The 17,060-nt window shown below is 37.6% G+C and overlaps 1 protein-coding gene across 1 annotated transcript; it reads left to right on the top strand.

The window, feature by feature from the left end:
• On the top strand, positions 1-16,273 carry LOC149813790 (Inosine triphosphate pyrophosphatase family protein). The gene is made up of 8 exons (XM_089991363.1): positions 1-137; positions 1,476-1,630; positions 2,727-2,791; positions 12,522-12,595; positions 12,805-12,836; positions 12,916-13,028; positions 15,594-15,670; positions 15,938-16,273. Exons 2-8 carry the CDS (start codon positions 1,510-1,512, stop codon positions 16,047-16,049), a joined length of 594 nt encoding a protein of 197 aa, XP_089847489.1. The 5' UTR covers positions 1-137; positions 1,476-1,509; the 3' UTR covers positions 16,050-16,273.
• Positions 16,274-17,060: the final 787 nt, after the last annotated feature.

The raw sequence follows: 17,060 nt of genomic DNA, 5'->3' as shown, positions 1-17,060 counted from the left end.
ACCCTGCATGTTAACTCCTCTCTCTCTCTCTCTCTGAGCGAGGGCAGGGAGCATCTCCAGGATTTAGGAAGGTTTATAGAATTCATCCTCTTCACCATCTGAAAATCGAGTTTCGTTATTGATCATTGTTGATCAAGGTACAAATCTCTCTCTCTCTCTCTCATCGCTAGTTGGGTGTTCCCAAAACCCCTGAATCTGTTCAGAAACTATCGGTTCTTTATGATGTCTGATTGCCAATAGATGAACTCAAGTATCTTGGTTGTTTTTCTGTTGGTGGGTGTCCTCCTTTTTACGGATTGGGCAACTTTTCTTTCTGGGGTAGTCGATGTATCGCTTAGATTCGTTGTTTTTGTTCATACTAGTCCTTCACGATTTCTTGCCTCCCGCTTGCCTTTGGAACACCGTTTCACATCTCTTCATTTTGTAGGCAACAATTATACGATTTAAATTTCATGTTCAGTTATCACCAAGTATTGAAATTGGAATTGATGGAATAAGTTCCTGAGAAATGGTGGCGTGGGTCTCTTCGTGCTTCTCTGAGGGTTGGAAATAGCAGGATTTACCTTTCTTATAATTTTGTGTGCTTTGGTTTTAGATATTTGGGCGCTTTACTGCCATCCTTTATTTGTTGAATTTTTGCTCATCTCGTTTCTTCGTCTTATTCGCCCCTTATGAATTACACATCGTGTTAGAAATTGGTTTCGTGGGGTTGAGAAAAAACAAGTTTAGTTTCTCTCTCTATATTCTCTCTCTTTGCCATTGTTTTATGTGATTATATATAATACAAAGAATGAAATATTTTTATAGCCAGACATCTCATTGTACGACATCCTTCTTTAACTTGCAAAGATATGTAAGGCTGTTAACTTAACTGGTCGGTTCTGGCCGATCCAACTTCCTGATCATGTTCTTTTGTCCCAGATAATGCGTGTGAGGCATTATTCAAAGTAAACGTTGTTGTACACTTAAATTGATAAACTGTAGGGAGGAAGAGTAGTTAATAATGATAAATATCATACTGTTCATTTTGTTATGACTGTGGTCATATCGACCAAGATTATGTTTAGAAGATAATATTGAAAATGATCAACTGCAATATTTGTCAATTACGTACTAGGCATTAAACTTCCAATACATGTATGTTCTTCTCAAGTGTGAAAAAAAGGGTGCTACTATGATGGACCTTAAACTAGAGAACTAGCACATTGTCATTTCCTTAGTTCTTATTCTAACTAAATAATTATACCAAGGACACTGCTTTCCTTGTTACAATGATGTTAATGATCCATTTTAACACTTAAAGGTTTCTAATATGGTTCACCGCTAACAGCAGTTTAGATAGAATTTGAGGGTTGTAAGAGGGGAAGAAAAAAGATGAACACTTAACCAAATGTTTGTAGGTGAAGTACATACATGCAAGAAAACTTGCATTTGTGTTTTACCATTGCCATTAATAGTTTTGAACATTTTTGCAGCAACAAACCAAGAGGACTCGTATTTGTTGCTCAGATGGGATCACCTTTGGTGCTCTCAAAGCCTGTCACATTTGTTACTGGTAACGCAAAGAAGTTGGAGGAAGTCAAAGCTATTTTGGGTCATTCAATTCCTTTCCAATCCCTCAAGCTAGACTGTAAGTCATAGACACTTATCTGTTTCCTTGTCACACGTCTAGTTCCTCTATATGTTTAAATTTTTTTTAATTTGTATATTTCTGTTAAAACATTAAGGAGTGTTGTTAATTAATTCATAATTTCCCTTCTAGTTTAATTAGGAGTGACTTACTGGAGTATTTACTCCTGTTATTGGTCTCTCTGTCTATGGAAATTACTGGGTTGTGACCACGTGCTTTTATTTCTTTACTTTTTTGTAGTCTAGAATAGAGTTTTCCTTTTTTTGTTGCTCATTTACTTGAGTTTATCTAGCACACATTCCTTTCCAGTTTTTACCTTTCGGTTTTTGGTTAATGCAAATACTGTGTAAGTTTGCTGTGAATTTTTTAAGTTTGCATGCGCTCTCCCAATTGAGCAGCGGTATTTCCACCTGGTCTGGACTTATTTGGATGGTGGTCAAGTTCCCATTGCTGCTAACCTTGCTTACATTTCTAGATTAAACCCATACAATGCAGAATTCAAAAGCCTACTTTTTACCATATTTTACGTGCAAACATTTTATGGATGTGAGGTATGACATGTGGATCTATCAAACGGACTTGAGGTACTGGAATCATAGAATTACACTTTCAGCTGAGGCCTCAGGTATCAACCCCTTGGGGAATACCCTCTGTCTGGGCTTCCCAAAGGGAAAAGGAAAAAAAGTGCAGGTTTGAGAAGAAAAAAAGTTATGGCGTTAGAATATTCTGGGCTTGCAAAATGGGGTAAAGTTAAATCACTTTATAGGAATATCCAGATATGCAATAACCAAAGATGGGGGGAGAGAGAGAGTTTTCAGTTGAGATTTTCAAGGTTTAGAAATGTTCTCTCTACTTCAATCTTCTTCCTGTAGCTTTTCCCTCCTGCATCTGAATTAAATGATTTATTCTCTTGAGAGGATCCAGTACTTTTCAAAATCTAAATCCTAGATTGCTTTTGAAAGCTCAGTAATTTTGTGCTAATATTTTTCTATCTTTGCAATATGTCACTGCATTTGGATGCCTTTCTCACATTTATTCTTTTCCCTTTGATAAATCAACATAATCCTTTTGGATCTTCAAATTTTTTGTTGTGCAGTACCTGAGCTGCAAGGAGAGCCTGAAGACATCTCTAAAGAAAAGGCTCATTTGGCAGCAAAAGAGGTTTTCATTTTCTTTCTACCTTTTATTGATGTAACATCATGCATTATTGACGTAAAGAATTTTCTTGGGCCCTATTGTTAACCTGTGTATATGCCACATGCATAATAACCATACCAAGTTCAAATGCAGACAGAGAGTAACGAATGATTTGCATGACATGATGTGCATGTAGGCTTGTCAGACCACATGACACTGTCTTATGCACCAGTCCATATTAGAAATTTGTTAGTTTCAATATGCTTTTCATTTGGTTTAAGGGTCCCATTTACTCTACATTTTATCTTGAACGTATTCTCTACTATGTGCATTTTATGTCAGGTAAGTGTGGACACTTTGCTCTGTAATGAGATATGCGGAAATACAAAGAGTGTTATAAGCACTTGCAATGTCCTACAATGGACTAACAAAAGAGACAATATCAAAGTCCACAAAGGGACAACACATACACAAGCCTTGAGATAGGCAAAAATATAGAAGTCTCTTTATTGAAAAAGAGAGGGAGAGCTCTCAAGCATGAAAAAAATACAAACGGGGTCACCCCTATTTATACAAAGAATCAAGGGAAAAAGGAGGGCCAAAAGCCTCAAAAGAAGAGCCCAAAAGGGGGCTCCCATGGAGTCGCTGGGAGCCCCCAACGGTCACATTTGTGACCGTTGGGGGGCCCAACGACTCTATGGTGGGGCCCCTTTTAGGATTTTACAAAAATAAGAAAAGAAAAATAAAAAAAATAAAAAGTCTTTATTTAAAAGAAATATAGTTGTTTTATAAAAGAACTATGTGAAAAGACATAAATACCCCTATCGGGTATTATATATATATATATATATATATATATATTTTTTTTTTAACACCCCCCTTCAAACTTTACGGGGAGATGATAGAAAGTTTGCCAAGAAGAAACATGAAGCGAGAAGCATGAAGGGCTTTAGTGAAGAAGTCCGCCAACTGATATTCTGAAGTGACTTATGGAAGAGTAATTGTTCATCGTAAGTATTCATCCCGAACATAATGACAATCCATCTCGATATGTTTGGTGCGCTCATGGAAAGTGTGATTGCTTGCAATATAGATGGCACTCTTGTTGTCACAACATAATTTTGAAGCTCCAACAGTATCAACCCCCATGTCTGTGAGAAGACTGCGAAGCCAAACTAATTCCATTGTTGTGGTTGTCATAGCCCGGTATTCAACTTCAGTAGAAGAGAGCGAGACTTTATGTTGCTTCTTGCATCTCCAGGCAATTAAGGAATCTCCTAAAAAGACACAAAAACCGGTAGTTGAGATTCTATTATTAGGGTTGACTCCCCAATCTGCATCAGTATAAGCAAGAAGATTTAAGGAAGAAGATGAGGATATAAATAACCCTTTATTTATGGTGTTTTTGATGTATCGGATGATCCGGAGCACGACGCTGATATGCACAGTTGTAGGAGCATGCTGAAATTGTCTTGCAGAGTGAACCGCATGGGAAATGTTTGGTCTGGTGATGGTTAGGTAAGTGAGAGATCCAATGATTTGTCTGTAGGGTGTGGGATCTTCCAGAAGAACCCCGTCCTCCAACTTTAATTTTGCATTAATGACCTCTGGAGTTTCTACTTTTTTATCATCTGAAATGTCAGACTTAGTACATATATCTGCAGTAAGTTTCATCTATGACAAAATATATCCTCGAGGAGAATATGTGACTTCAATGCCAAAAAAGTATCTAAGAAAGCCTAAATCAGACATGTCAAAATTATTTTTTAACATGTTTTTAACATCAATAATACTATTTTGATCATTCCCAGTGATAATCATGTCATCAACATAAAATAATAAGATCACAATACTATTATCTGCACTTTTAACAAAGAGAGCAATGTCAGTATAAAAAGAATAAAATCCTAGTTTAACCATGATATCACTAAAACGATCATACCAAGCCTTGGGGGCTTATTTGAGGCCATACAGGGCTTTTAAAAGCTTAAGGGTTTGACCTTGTCCAATATTAATTCCGGGTGGTGGATCCATATATACTTCTTCGTTTAAATTCTCATTTAGAAATGCATTCTTCACATCGAGTTGATATATAGGTCATTTTTTTATTGATGCGACAACTATTAGAGTTCTGACACTAGTCATTCGGGCTACAGGAGCGAATGTTTCTTCATAGTCAATTCCATATTCTTATGAATATCCCTTTGCTACTAACCTGGCTTTATATCTTTCTAGGGAACCATCGCTTTTAGTTTTAACTTTAAAGACCCAACAACATCCAATAGGTTTTTTATGCGGAGGGATTTTGACTATTTCCCAAGTGTTAGCCTTTTTTAGCGCATCTAATTCTATTTTCATTGCTTCAACCTAATGTGGTAGAGTCTTAGCTTGATTATAATGAGTGAGTTCATAATATGAATGTAAAGTTATTAAACATGCCCGATAATTTGGAGCTAAAGACTCATAGGATACAAACCTATTAGGTGGTATTGATTCTCTAGAAGAGCGCCTAATGGGGGGCTCTTCTGAGGATTCGGAAATTTGAGAGAATTTCTTTAGGACACTAATAGGCCTTTCTTGATCTCTTCGGGTGTAAACATTAATATTTTCATTATTAGTACCATCACTTGGTGGTGACATATCTAAATTGGACACTTCACAAGTGTCCTCTATATTTTCAAGATGATCCATAGAATCATCAATTCATCATTTATGTCATCAATAAGATCATGTAAAAACATATAATCAATTTCATGTGACGATTCCATTTTTTCAAAACCATTTTCATCTTCTAAGAAAGTTACATCTTTTGAAACATAAAGCTTGTCATTTTTAAAATCAAAATACCTATAGCTTTTTTTATTTTCCCCATAACCTAGAAAAACACATTCAATTTCTTTTGAAGACAACTTATCTCTCTTATGCAAGAGAATAAAGCATTTACAACCAAAGATGCGAAGGCGATTGAAATCGGGTGAGAATTTAAAGAGTTCTTCATAAGGAGAGGCATTCTTTAATTTTGAGGAAGGCATTCTATTGATTAGGTATGTTGAGGTTAGGACGACTTCGGCCCAAAAAAAAAATGAAATATTTCTAGAGACAAGCAATATTCTAGCGGTTTCTATAATATGCCTATGCTTTCTTTCCGTTAGTCCGTTTTCTTGTGGAGTCCTAGGGCATGATTTTTTATGACAAATTTCATTTTGAGTTAAATAATTTTGGAATTCATTAGACAAGTATTCACCACCGGAATCAGTTCTCAAAGTAAATATATTACTTTGAAATTGGTTTTGAATTTTTATATGAAATTCTTTAAAGAAGGAAAACACTTCCGATTTATGACTAAGGAAATAGATTCTAACATATCGAGTAAAGTCATCGATGAAAGTGACATAGTAAGAGTAACCCCCTTTAGACATGACCGGAGATGGACCCCAAACATCCGAGTGCACCAATTCAAAGGGTCTTGAGGAAAGAAATGTTCTAGTAGGAAAATGAATAGACTTCATTTTTTCAAAAATACAATCTTTGCAATTAATGTCTTTTTCCTTACAAAATTTATTTCCAAATGAAAAAAGATATATTTTTGAATAGCTTGGATGACGAAGCCTTTTATGCCAAGTTTCAATACTTTTCTTTTGGACATAAGAACAAAAATAATTTGTAGGAAGGTTTAGATGATCCATATAGTAAAGGTCCCCCTTCCTATGGCCTTGCCCAATCTGCTTCTCGGACTGGAGATCATGCACAAAGCAACCATTAGATGAGAAAGATATTTCACATCCATGGTCGGCAATTTGGGAGGCTGAAAAAATGTTTAAATTTAATTTTGGAACAACTCTAACTTTTGAAACAAAAAGATTTTGAGATTTTTTGGAGTTTAGAGTTCCAATGCTAGAAATTTTCAAAAAAGTTTCAGCGGTCGTAGAAACACAAGATCCTTTTGAATTGGTGCAAACATCGATTAAAGCATTTTCATGAGGTGTCATGTGAAAAGATGCTCCAGAGTCTAAGATCCAAGAGTATGTACCGGGTGATGATGTAGACGCAATGGCGGCACCCGATGTGGAGGAAGTAGCTTTAAGAATTTGTTGAAGAGCTATGGATATTTGGCCAAGGGTCTCTTTGAGGTCACCATTCATGCCTTCATCTTCTTTTGTGATAGATTCTTCAAGAGAGGTTACCTTAGGCTTGAAAGTTCCATTGAGCTTTGGGCAAGCGGGTTTAATGTAACCCAGCTCATAGCAATGATTGTAACGACCCCAACTCCTCCCCTTTTTAAAAATGCAATTTTTTTTTTTATATATATATATTCAGAAACCTTCCCAAGGATCTGGGGTCCTCACAGTTCCACTTTCCATTGGATATCCCATCACCACAAATGTACTGACAATCCTCATCAATGAGTAGTAACACCAACCATTTATTTATGAACCGAAGTAAATTGTTATTACCATTCTTTATTCAACCAAAGAGTACAAGAACTGAAGATAACAATGGAGCCAAGGACAAAAAAAATAAAACCACTCTGCCACTGCCGAAACTGTCTAACCCAAAATGTGACCCTCGTCCATCCTCCGTGAACAGCCCATCCCTCACTGCTCACCATTTCCTGTAAAACCAATGAAGTAGAAGGGTCAGAACAGAATTCTGAGCACTACTATTTCAAGGAAATTAGGTGAGACAAAGATCATGAATAAGATTTCATATGTTGGTTTGAGTGAGTGCGGATACAACCAACATGCAACATCTGACCATGCATATATGTGACAGATTGTGTATACTCACAGCTAAAGAACAGTAACACATAGCAATACCAAACCATATCAACATGCTTTTAAGAAATGAATTGCATACATTTACCATATCATGAACTTTAGATTATTTTGAATTATGCATGACTTATTATCTTACCTTTAAGTTCGAGTTTTCTTTCCATATGCATGACCTTATTTAATGCATACAACTTTAAGTTTCTCTTTTAAATTTTCATCGCCTGCGGATACACCAAACGGGTAAAATCTCCGAGGTCAAGTAGGTTCCCAGGGTAGATTAGCACACAAATTGGTATTTTATTACTGGGTTTCAACCTAGCCCTCGACCGAGTCACCCTCGGAACATTAGACTTCCCCATCTAATGTCGGGAACACAAGGGACACTCCACGCCCACAAGTGCCACTTCCTTTGGTACCAAACAAACTCACAGCTGTGACCAACACCACCACTCCCGGGTAAAGTGGCGGATTCTCCCTAAAACCGTGGCCAGGAGAAAGAACCTCCATATCGGGTTCTGGGGACCAAATTCACGCACACGGAGTTTTTGTATCCTCACAGTCTCCCCAAGACTGGAAACTCTAAGATCTCCATTCTCCAGATGAAAGACCTCAGATCAAAAGTTACATTGTTCTTTATTATGTTTTTATTTAACTCAGTTCTTAGTTTTGCAACACCCTATGCAAAAGTGAAGTGTAAAGCTCGCATACACCCCTGCGAGAACTCATATGGGACTCCCGCCCACGAATACCATGTGAACAGTGTAGTAGTGTGCCACCATCTTACGTTGTGTAAGTGATGCAGTCAATGTGGAAACAAAACTCACTTTCTTAACAAAGTGCATAAATTATCACACCATATGCATGTACCATCCATGTACAAGTGTCTCCATGACACCACCTACCTCTTATGCATTCATCCATCGTTCATAAATTCATGATAACAATCCATGCATGATATCACATTTTAAAACCCACATTGATCCATATATGCACATGAGGGCATTAACCAATACATGCTTCCATGTAACATTCCCCATTTTCCACAAACATTCATGGCTAACACGCACAACAATATTCTAATCATGCTCACATTTAAATATCATGAAATGAAATGTTGTCATTCATCCATTTATCTGAAATTGTGTAAATCCCAACACCTACTAGGAGGAGTAGTTGGGTTTGGCACTCCCGGGCCTTTCGTCCTACTGTCTAAATAGTCCACACTACTTAGACTGCTGGCTGGACTAGCTAGATTGGATCATCCAGCACATCCCCTGATCATGTTACTGCACACACACCATCATAAAAAGAAAGAAAAGAAACAAACAGTCTATTCCCCTACGGCTGGTGGTCTATATAACAAAGAAAACACACCATTAGCAGCCGACTATGGAGGAACAGTAATAGCATTTAGAAATAATGCTAATAATGGCAGCCATCGGTACCCAGTGAATGTATCCAACGGGTCAGGCTGCTGTCATGCCTGTTACAACATCTGTGTAACCCTTGCACCCAACCTTTTTCTACAATAGGATAAACAGATTTGACACAACAACCATAATCTTCCATTGTTTTCTCTAAATTTCAAGAATACAATATGTAAATTCAGACACAACAAATTCTCATGCATGTAGCAATAACAAGATTTAACTTCATCGAGTGAATAGCAAGAATCATGATCTAAATACACCCTCAACTTCATCGAGTTTTCCTGCTTTTAAACTACCATTTCCACGTTATATTCTAAGCAAATATTTTCAGATAAGCCAAAGAAAATATCACGTTATGTATACCGTAATCCACTATAGATCAGAGCACACGAGTTTTAGCAAAACCTCTAGTTCAACACACCCCATACACACCCAACCTGTGTTCATCGATCTCCAGGCTGAAGAACCCCCAAATCCGGGGTATTCCAAGCAAGAACTGGGCTGCCGTAACCGGCTGTCTTCGCCCTTCACCGATCCCATGTCGGCCAAATTGGAAATCTTAAGGTTTAGGGTTGGACCAGCATTATCCCCCAAACCCAGATCGCTACCCCTAAACACCCCTTCCCCCATGATTTCTTGAAAGAAAACACTATTAATAACTTGAAATCCTATCCCCATAACCTCCCTCTCCTCAAACCCTCATACAAGATCGAACCCACGTTCGATCCCTCACCCATTTCCAAGACTAGCCGTACCTTTTTACGGTGATTTCCCCTACTGCCGTGAAGGAAGACCTTCGCTAGAGCCTTGACAGGTGCGGATGGTCGAAGCTCCTCTCGTGAAGGGCTCCTTCCTCCACTGTTTGCACCAACCGTGAGAGGGAGGGAGACCGAGTGGGAGAAATTGAAAGCTTGACTGAGGGGATTCCCCTCCCTTTTATGCTGAGCTCCCCCTTTCCACCTCCTTCCGAGAAAAGAGGGGTTGGTTACGTTCTGCGTAACCCCCCTTTCACCCTCTCGAAATCTTGAATGCAAGAATCGTGCTTGAGGCACGATTCTTGTTCTTATTTCATAAGGCTCGTACTCGGGTCCGGGTCCAAACCCTGCGACCCGCAACACCCGATCCAACATATGCTTGGATCCGGGTCTTTCTGAGCTAACGGATCCTCAGTTGGATCCTCGTGGGTCCAACTGTGGATCCGACCCTAATACCTAAGTATTTACCCAAATAAAATTATTATCAAAATCTTAATTTAACACCCATTTATTGATTCCTTCACGGGTCCGGATATCGGGTCCTAGATCCAAATCGATTAAGTATACCTATTCTTCCGGATATTACAATGATGGCATACAATCATTTTTCTTCCTCCATTGTAGTTTCCTTGTTTACCAAAGTGGGGGGGCTTGTAAGTTTTTACATTATTGCCGGGTTTAGAAACGGCTAGCACTTCATCAACATTCTTACTCATCTCAAGCCTTGTTTCTTCTTGGGTGATCTCGGCAATAGCATCCTCTATAGGAGGAAAGATGGATCTATGGAGAAGTGATGACCTCACTTGCTCAAATTCAGGACGTAGCCCAAATAAGAATTGAAACAATCGATCTTGTTTCATTTGCTTTTGTCTTAGTTCGACATCTTCCATAGCAACCCATTTTGGCTCTAAAAGAGCCAACTCATCCCATAGTGGGTTTAAAGCACTATAGTAGTCTTGAATACTTGAATCACCTTGTTTGGTGGTTCTAATTTTTTCTTGCAAAAAATAAGCCCTTTTAAGATCCTTGTGGGTATACGTACCCTTCATAAAAAATCAAGCCTCATTGGCCCTACGAAATTTAGCTATATTAGAACATACCTTGAGTTCGACGTTGTTCTTGAACCAAGCAAGGATTTTTGCATGATTGCTTTCACAATCTTCTACTTCTTTTTGATGATTTTCAATGGCTTTGAGGCGAACATCTCACTCAAAAGCCTTTTCTTGTCCACCTTCGATCTTTGTGAGCTTCAATTTAGGTTCCGGAATGGAACCCATAACATACCCCCAAAGTTTTTTGTCTTTGAGGTTGTTCTCCATTGCCGATGCCCACATCATGTAATTCTTTCCATTGAGTTTGAAGGATAGATTGATTTTTGCTTCCATAACGCTACCAAAAAGTGAGAAGAAGAAAAACAATAGATGAAAAGTATACGTATCACGCTTCTTCCTCTAAGAACCGAGTGGCTCTGATACCATGTAATGAGATATGCGGAAATACAAAGAGTGCTATAACCACTTGCAATGTCCTACAATGGACTAACAAAAGAGACAATATCAAAGTCCACAAAGGGACAACACATACACAAGCTTTGAGATACGCAAAAATATAGAAGTCTCTTTATTGAAAAAGAGAGAGAGAGCTCTGAAGCATGAAAAAATACAAAGAGGGTCACCCCTATTTATACAAAGAATCAAGGGGAAAAGGAGGGCCAAAAGCCTCAAAAGAAGCCCCCAAAAGGGGGCTCCCATGGAGTCATTGGGAGCCCCCAACGGTCACAAAATGTGACCGTTGGGGGGGGCAACGACTCTATGGTTGGGCCCCTTTTAGGCTTTTACAAAAATAAGAAAAGAAAAATAAAAAAGAATAAAAAAGTCCTAATTTAAAAGAAATATAGTTGTTTTATAAAACAACTATGTGAAAAGACATAAATACCCCTATCGGGTATTTTATATATATATATATATATATATATATATATATATATATATATATATATTTTAACATGCTCCACATGTTCAACGCTTTGAAGTATCAATGGATGCTTCCTTTAAGTGTTGGATGTGGGGTTGTTGTAGATGTGGTTTTCTTCTGTTTTCTTTTCCCTGCTTTAATAATGGATACTCTGGTAAGTAGTCCTTTGATGGTAGGACAACTTCCTTCACCAGGTCTGACTTTGATTTCTGTTAGACCAATCGATGCTCTCTGTAATTTCAACAGCAGTTCTTTTTATAGGAAACAACCTGAATAAAAGTAAGTTTTCAATATTTTGATGCTTTTGAAATGAATTCCTGATTGATGCACTGATGTGCTTGCAGGCAACAAGCATGGCATTGGATTAGTCTGCCTTAGATCCATTTGTTTTTTAAGAAACTCTAGAACAAAATTTATTATATTTAGTTTTAGATTTCCTTTTTCTGTGTTTTCCTTTCTGATATGAAACAAATATTTTGCGAGTTTTTTTCTTTCCATCTAGAATCAAAATCATCTCAGTGAATTACTTTTGCAGTTATTATTTTATTCATATTTAGTACAAAAAATCAATGGTAACTCATAATAATTAAAGAAGTTTTCAAGAAACACTAGTCTTTTTATGCATTGCATTCTTTTATATTTTAATTTCAAAGTTATCCCTTTGGAATATGGATAGTGGTGTTCAGATGTCTAGTTTTTCAAGCCGAGTATCCAACACTTCCTGCTGTGTCAACAAGGACACCCGTATCAATGTCCAGGTTGTATATGTTGAAGGTTTTGCATGCTTAAACATATTTGATGACATTTTGTTTTCTGAAAGGTAAATGGGCCTGTGCTTGTTGAAGACACCTGCCTCTGTTTTAATGCACTAGGTGGTCTCCCAGGACCTTACATGTAAGTGATGCATGTTGTGCTTTTGTGGGGGACATTGTTTCCTGACTCTTAGTTTCAGATCAATTTCCAGAAATCTTCTTGTCGTTCTCAATATTTTGTGCTTGACTTTTTAAGTTCTCATGGTATTGTTATTTTTGTATCTGAGTTTTTTTTCTCATTCGATAATTGTTCTGATTGGCATGTTTAATCTGGGATTATCATATGGACAGTAAGTGGTTTCTGCAAAAGATTGGGCATGAAGGTAACAAGTTCTACATGTTTTAATGTGTAGCATTGTTCTATCAGTTACTTTGAGTCTTGCAACACCACTCTCTTGACAGGTCTGAACAATATATTGAAGGCTTATGAGGACAAATCAGCTTATGCACTATGTGCATTTTCTCTTGCTCTTGGCCCAAATGCTCAACCATTCACATTTATTGGAAAAACTGAGGTATCAGAATGATCTTCACAGATTTAGTTGGTGGTCTTTCCTATAGTGTATTTCTTCCTCTCTTTTTTGGCCATTGGTTTATTGATGCTTTTCTTTTTTTCCCGAAAGATTCCCTATGAAGCTCATTACTGATAGTTGGCAGCATTTTTTAGTCTTGATTTTGAGATCACCGTTCTATCGTGGGAAGAGTGAATGGGTGAGAAGTAGGTGGCTGACAACAGCAAAGAATGAGAATACCAAAAATGATGATGACAGGAAACAACAGAAAATTGTGGCAACTTTTCCTAAAGAAGGATATGAAAGCAATTGTTAAGATTTATGGAAAGCGGAAAATGGATCCAAATGGAAGTAAATATGGACATGTCAACTGGTTGAATCAGTCTAATGGTGCAGTTAATTTGAACGATGCAGAAAGTGATTAAGAATTGAAGCAAAATAGTATGGAAAATTAAATCAAATTTTGCACTTTCTACAACTACATTTGAGAAAAATGGTGGAGTGAAAAGGAAAAATGGCACCGCTGGAAATATTAGATGTAATAGAACTTTACAGAAAGTCGATTGAAGAACAGAACAAAACAAGGGCCTTTTTAATGCTAAGAGGTGAGTGAAATAGAATTTATCGAAATTCAAATCAGGAACTCAATAGGATGTTTTCTGTTTGCAATACAGAAGCATCAAAAGAATAGGGTTCTTTAACAAATTATTTCAGGCTTGTAGAAGAAGAATTTTGCATATTTTTTGGTTCTTTTATTGAAAAAATAAGTTAAACAACTAATTGTGAGAAGGGGCAACCATCAGCAGTGAATTGATTGATGGACGAGTTAACAGATGTATGGACTTTACCTGAGACTGTTGAACCCAAAAACCAGCTGTAGCCTGTATTTCATACTCAGCACATGTAAGAAAAAAGGGCCATAATGGGGATTGCGTTCTGAATGAAATAGCAAATGGAATACAAAATCTAGTATGCAGATGCTAGTAAGTACATAGCATGAGTGGTATAAACTAAACATTTTATTGAAGTTGTATTAGCACTCTGCTGTTATGTTTCGCCCTTTGCAGGATGATGATTTGCATTGACTGATACCATAATAAATATCAACTATTTTATCCCGACTTAGTTATTTCTCAAAGCAAGAGTGGTTGCTAGGCTTGCACAATTGCAGCCAAACAACTTTGTCTCATGTCAGATGAGTATATTCACCAGGTTCATAGGTCACAGGTCATGAAGTGCCCAAAGACCTTGGTTTTGGGGAGGCTAACTTAAGCTAAACAGAACCATCTTACTACAACTGACCTGTACATGACGTTGACTATTCTCTGCTGTGCGAGTATGCTCCTGAGATGTTAAAAGTGGCTTGTATAATGTTTCTTCTTTTGTTTTACCTCATTTGATACTTGATTCACCTCCTTTGTGTGCACTGATTGTTCAGCCTGTGACTATCTTTCTATGTGCTTTCTTTCTATGAGCATAGTCTTTGATCATAATTATTAATTAGTTTGAGAAAATTAATTGATTTTCCTTAGTACTTTGTTTATTTTTTATTTGTCTTCTGTCGAAAAGCAGGTCGAATTTCTATTTACTTATTGTGTTCAAACAAGATTGGGTGCAAACATTCTTTTTCACAGTTTAATTTTCCAGACATGATTCATGAACACTAGTTTTGTCTAGAAAACCAATGTGTTTCATAGGGAACCATGTCAACACTGACTTCTTTGTGCACGAAGTATCAGATACCAACTTTTTCTCTTTTTGCCTGGAGGAAATCCACATGGACAGAACAAGCTTCTTTTACTCACTGGGTTCCAAGTCTCCGAAATTTTGAGAAGAAGAATATGGCAGTCTTGTGATGCAATTTGGGGATCTGGGAATCAACAAAAGAAAGGATATCTTTTAGAAAAAAAATGCTATATTTTATTCTTTGGCCATGACATGATGTGTTCTCCTTGTGCATGAGTAGTTTTGTCAGATGAGCAGTTATGGGGATGACAGAATTGGAAAAGATGGATCAAAACAACTTGGTGTGGTACATTTGGTTCATGAAAGAAGAAGCCGAGTGGAATCGATCCAGAACCATTCTGAGCTATACTGCGTATGGGAAACATTGATCTACAATTGTGAAACTTTTCATCCAAAGAACACATCTGAGTTCTAGACATGGTTGTTCAAGGAATCACTTTACCTTATATGATCTTAAGGGACTATTCCATTGCACAGATTTTGAGCAAACCAGTTGTTATTTGACTTTCTATGTTTGGAATCTTCTTGTCTCTTTATCTGACACGGTGTGGCCTGAGATTACACTGATCGTCAATGTTGTGATGCTTAAAATTTTAGCTATCGGTTGCTTTCATCCACGAAACATGTTCGAGAAAAGGTTAATGCATGAAGTAGAGAAATTTGTAGAAAGATGTGATGCGCATTGACCTTGATGTCTGCCTTCTCCTTAGTTAATAACTGTTTATTATCATTATACTTTTTCGCTGACAAGCAGAATTTTTCAGTGTGTATGTTCATATGAGATATTCCTTCATTGTAATTTGGCTTATGATTTTTGTCTAGGGGAAGATTGTACCTCCAAGGGGTCCACCAGATTTTGGATGGGATCCTATCTTCCAACCTGATGGCTATGAACAGACGTAAGTGTTCGTCTCCATTCTACTTGATGGTGACATGTAAAACCATAGTTTTGGATTTAAGCTCCGCATAGAGAACATTGCTGCTTCTTTGTCAACTTTTTTTTTTCGCCAATGACCATATACTGATCTGTTATCTTGAAAATAAAATGGACATATGATTGAGGTTCTTGCTAACCTTCTCAAAGTTGTGGATAAATGGTTGGAAAAAAAAATTGTGAATATTCTTGTAGTTTATTTCAGACTAACATGTATAATTATGCATTACAGATATGCAGAGATGCCGAAGGAAGAAAAGAATAAGATTTCCCATCGCTTTAAAGCACTTGAGCTAGTAAAATCCCATTTTGCAACGGCAAATTATGTATTCCAAACTGATTGAATGGAGATTCATATAGAACAGCTCAATATCTGAAGTCAGTCCGACTATATCAACTGGGAATTTTTCCATTCCCTGCCACTGTTGACGCTGAGGTTCATTTGGAGCTCAATCACAGATGATAATTTCTGAACAATTTTAACATGCATTCAGTCAGTATGGCCTTGTCTTTTGTTGCTAAGACCATATTAACATTGTGTTAGTAAAACACTGCTGTTATTTCGTCCTTTAGATATTTTACAATCTACTACTTTTTTCTTGTTTATTACACGGAGAAACTTTCATCGGGTCTGGAGACCTGCTGCGCTGGTTAGTCCTGCCTATGGCCGTCATACTCCGTGGTGTAAAACCTCAAGGTCACCCCCCTCACCTATCAAGGGGGCCTTGTGGCAAGGAATGCACACTCTGGGCATAGAACTTTCATGTCCTTCAGCTTGAAGGTCTTAAGCTGGCACACCTAGCCAGGTGAGCAAAGCTCTTGCGGATTACAATCTGCTATATATTCCAAATAAAGTGAGAACATGAATCTCTCTCTCTCTCTCTCTCTCTCTCTCTCTCTCTCTCTCTCTCTCTCTCATCGAATCGAACCCCTCTTTGCTCTGTTCCATTTGTTGGAAACCCAACTTGGTTATCAGCACACTCTTGCGGTTCGTGATTTGATGGTTTATCTGTTAGCAACATTGGAGAATTCGATTCAGCTCGATTGCTCATCGATCGGTTTCAACGGAACGGCAATTGCCTGATTCTCACAAGACCTTCATAATCAATGGCCAGATTGCAGACGAGCATTATCCACAGGATTTGAACTTGAGACCCCTCGGTTTGGATAGTGTAACATAACCCTCCAACTCGGAAAGACTTGATAAAATTCTACCTTTGTGTGAGGGTATGTGTATGTCTGTCTGTCTAAAAAATTGTAGTTGGTCCAATTAGTGCAAAATAGACAGAATTTGGACACCCACGGTATATCTTTTTCTTTTATTATTATTTTTTTTTTCAAACCCTAATTGGCCC

Source organism: Nuphar pumila, chromosome 16 (assembly GCF_984573655.1).
Source record: "Nuphar pumila chromosome 16, dmNupPumi1.hap1.1, whole genome shotgun sequence".
In the NCBI taxonomy this organism is placed as follows: Eukaryota; Viridiplantae; Streptophyta; class Magnoliopsida; order Nymphaeales; family Nymphaeaceae; genus Nuphar; species Nuphar pumila.
This window is presented reverse-complemented; position numbering and strand designations above follow the sequence as displayed.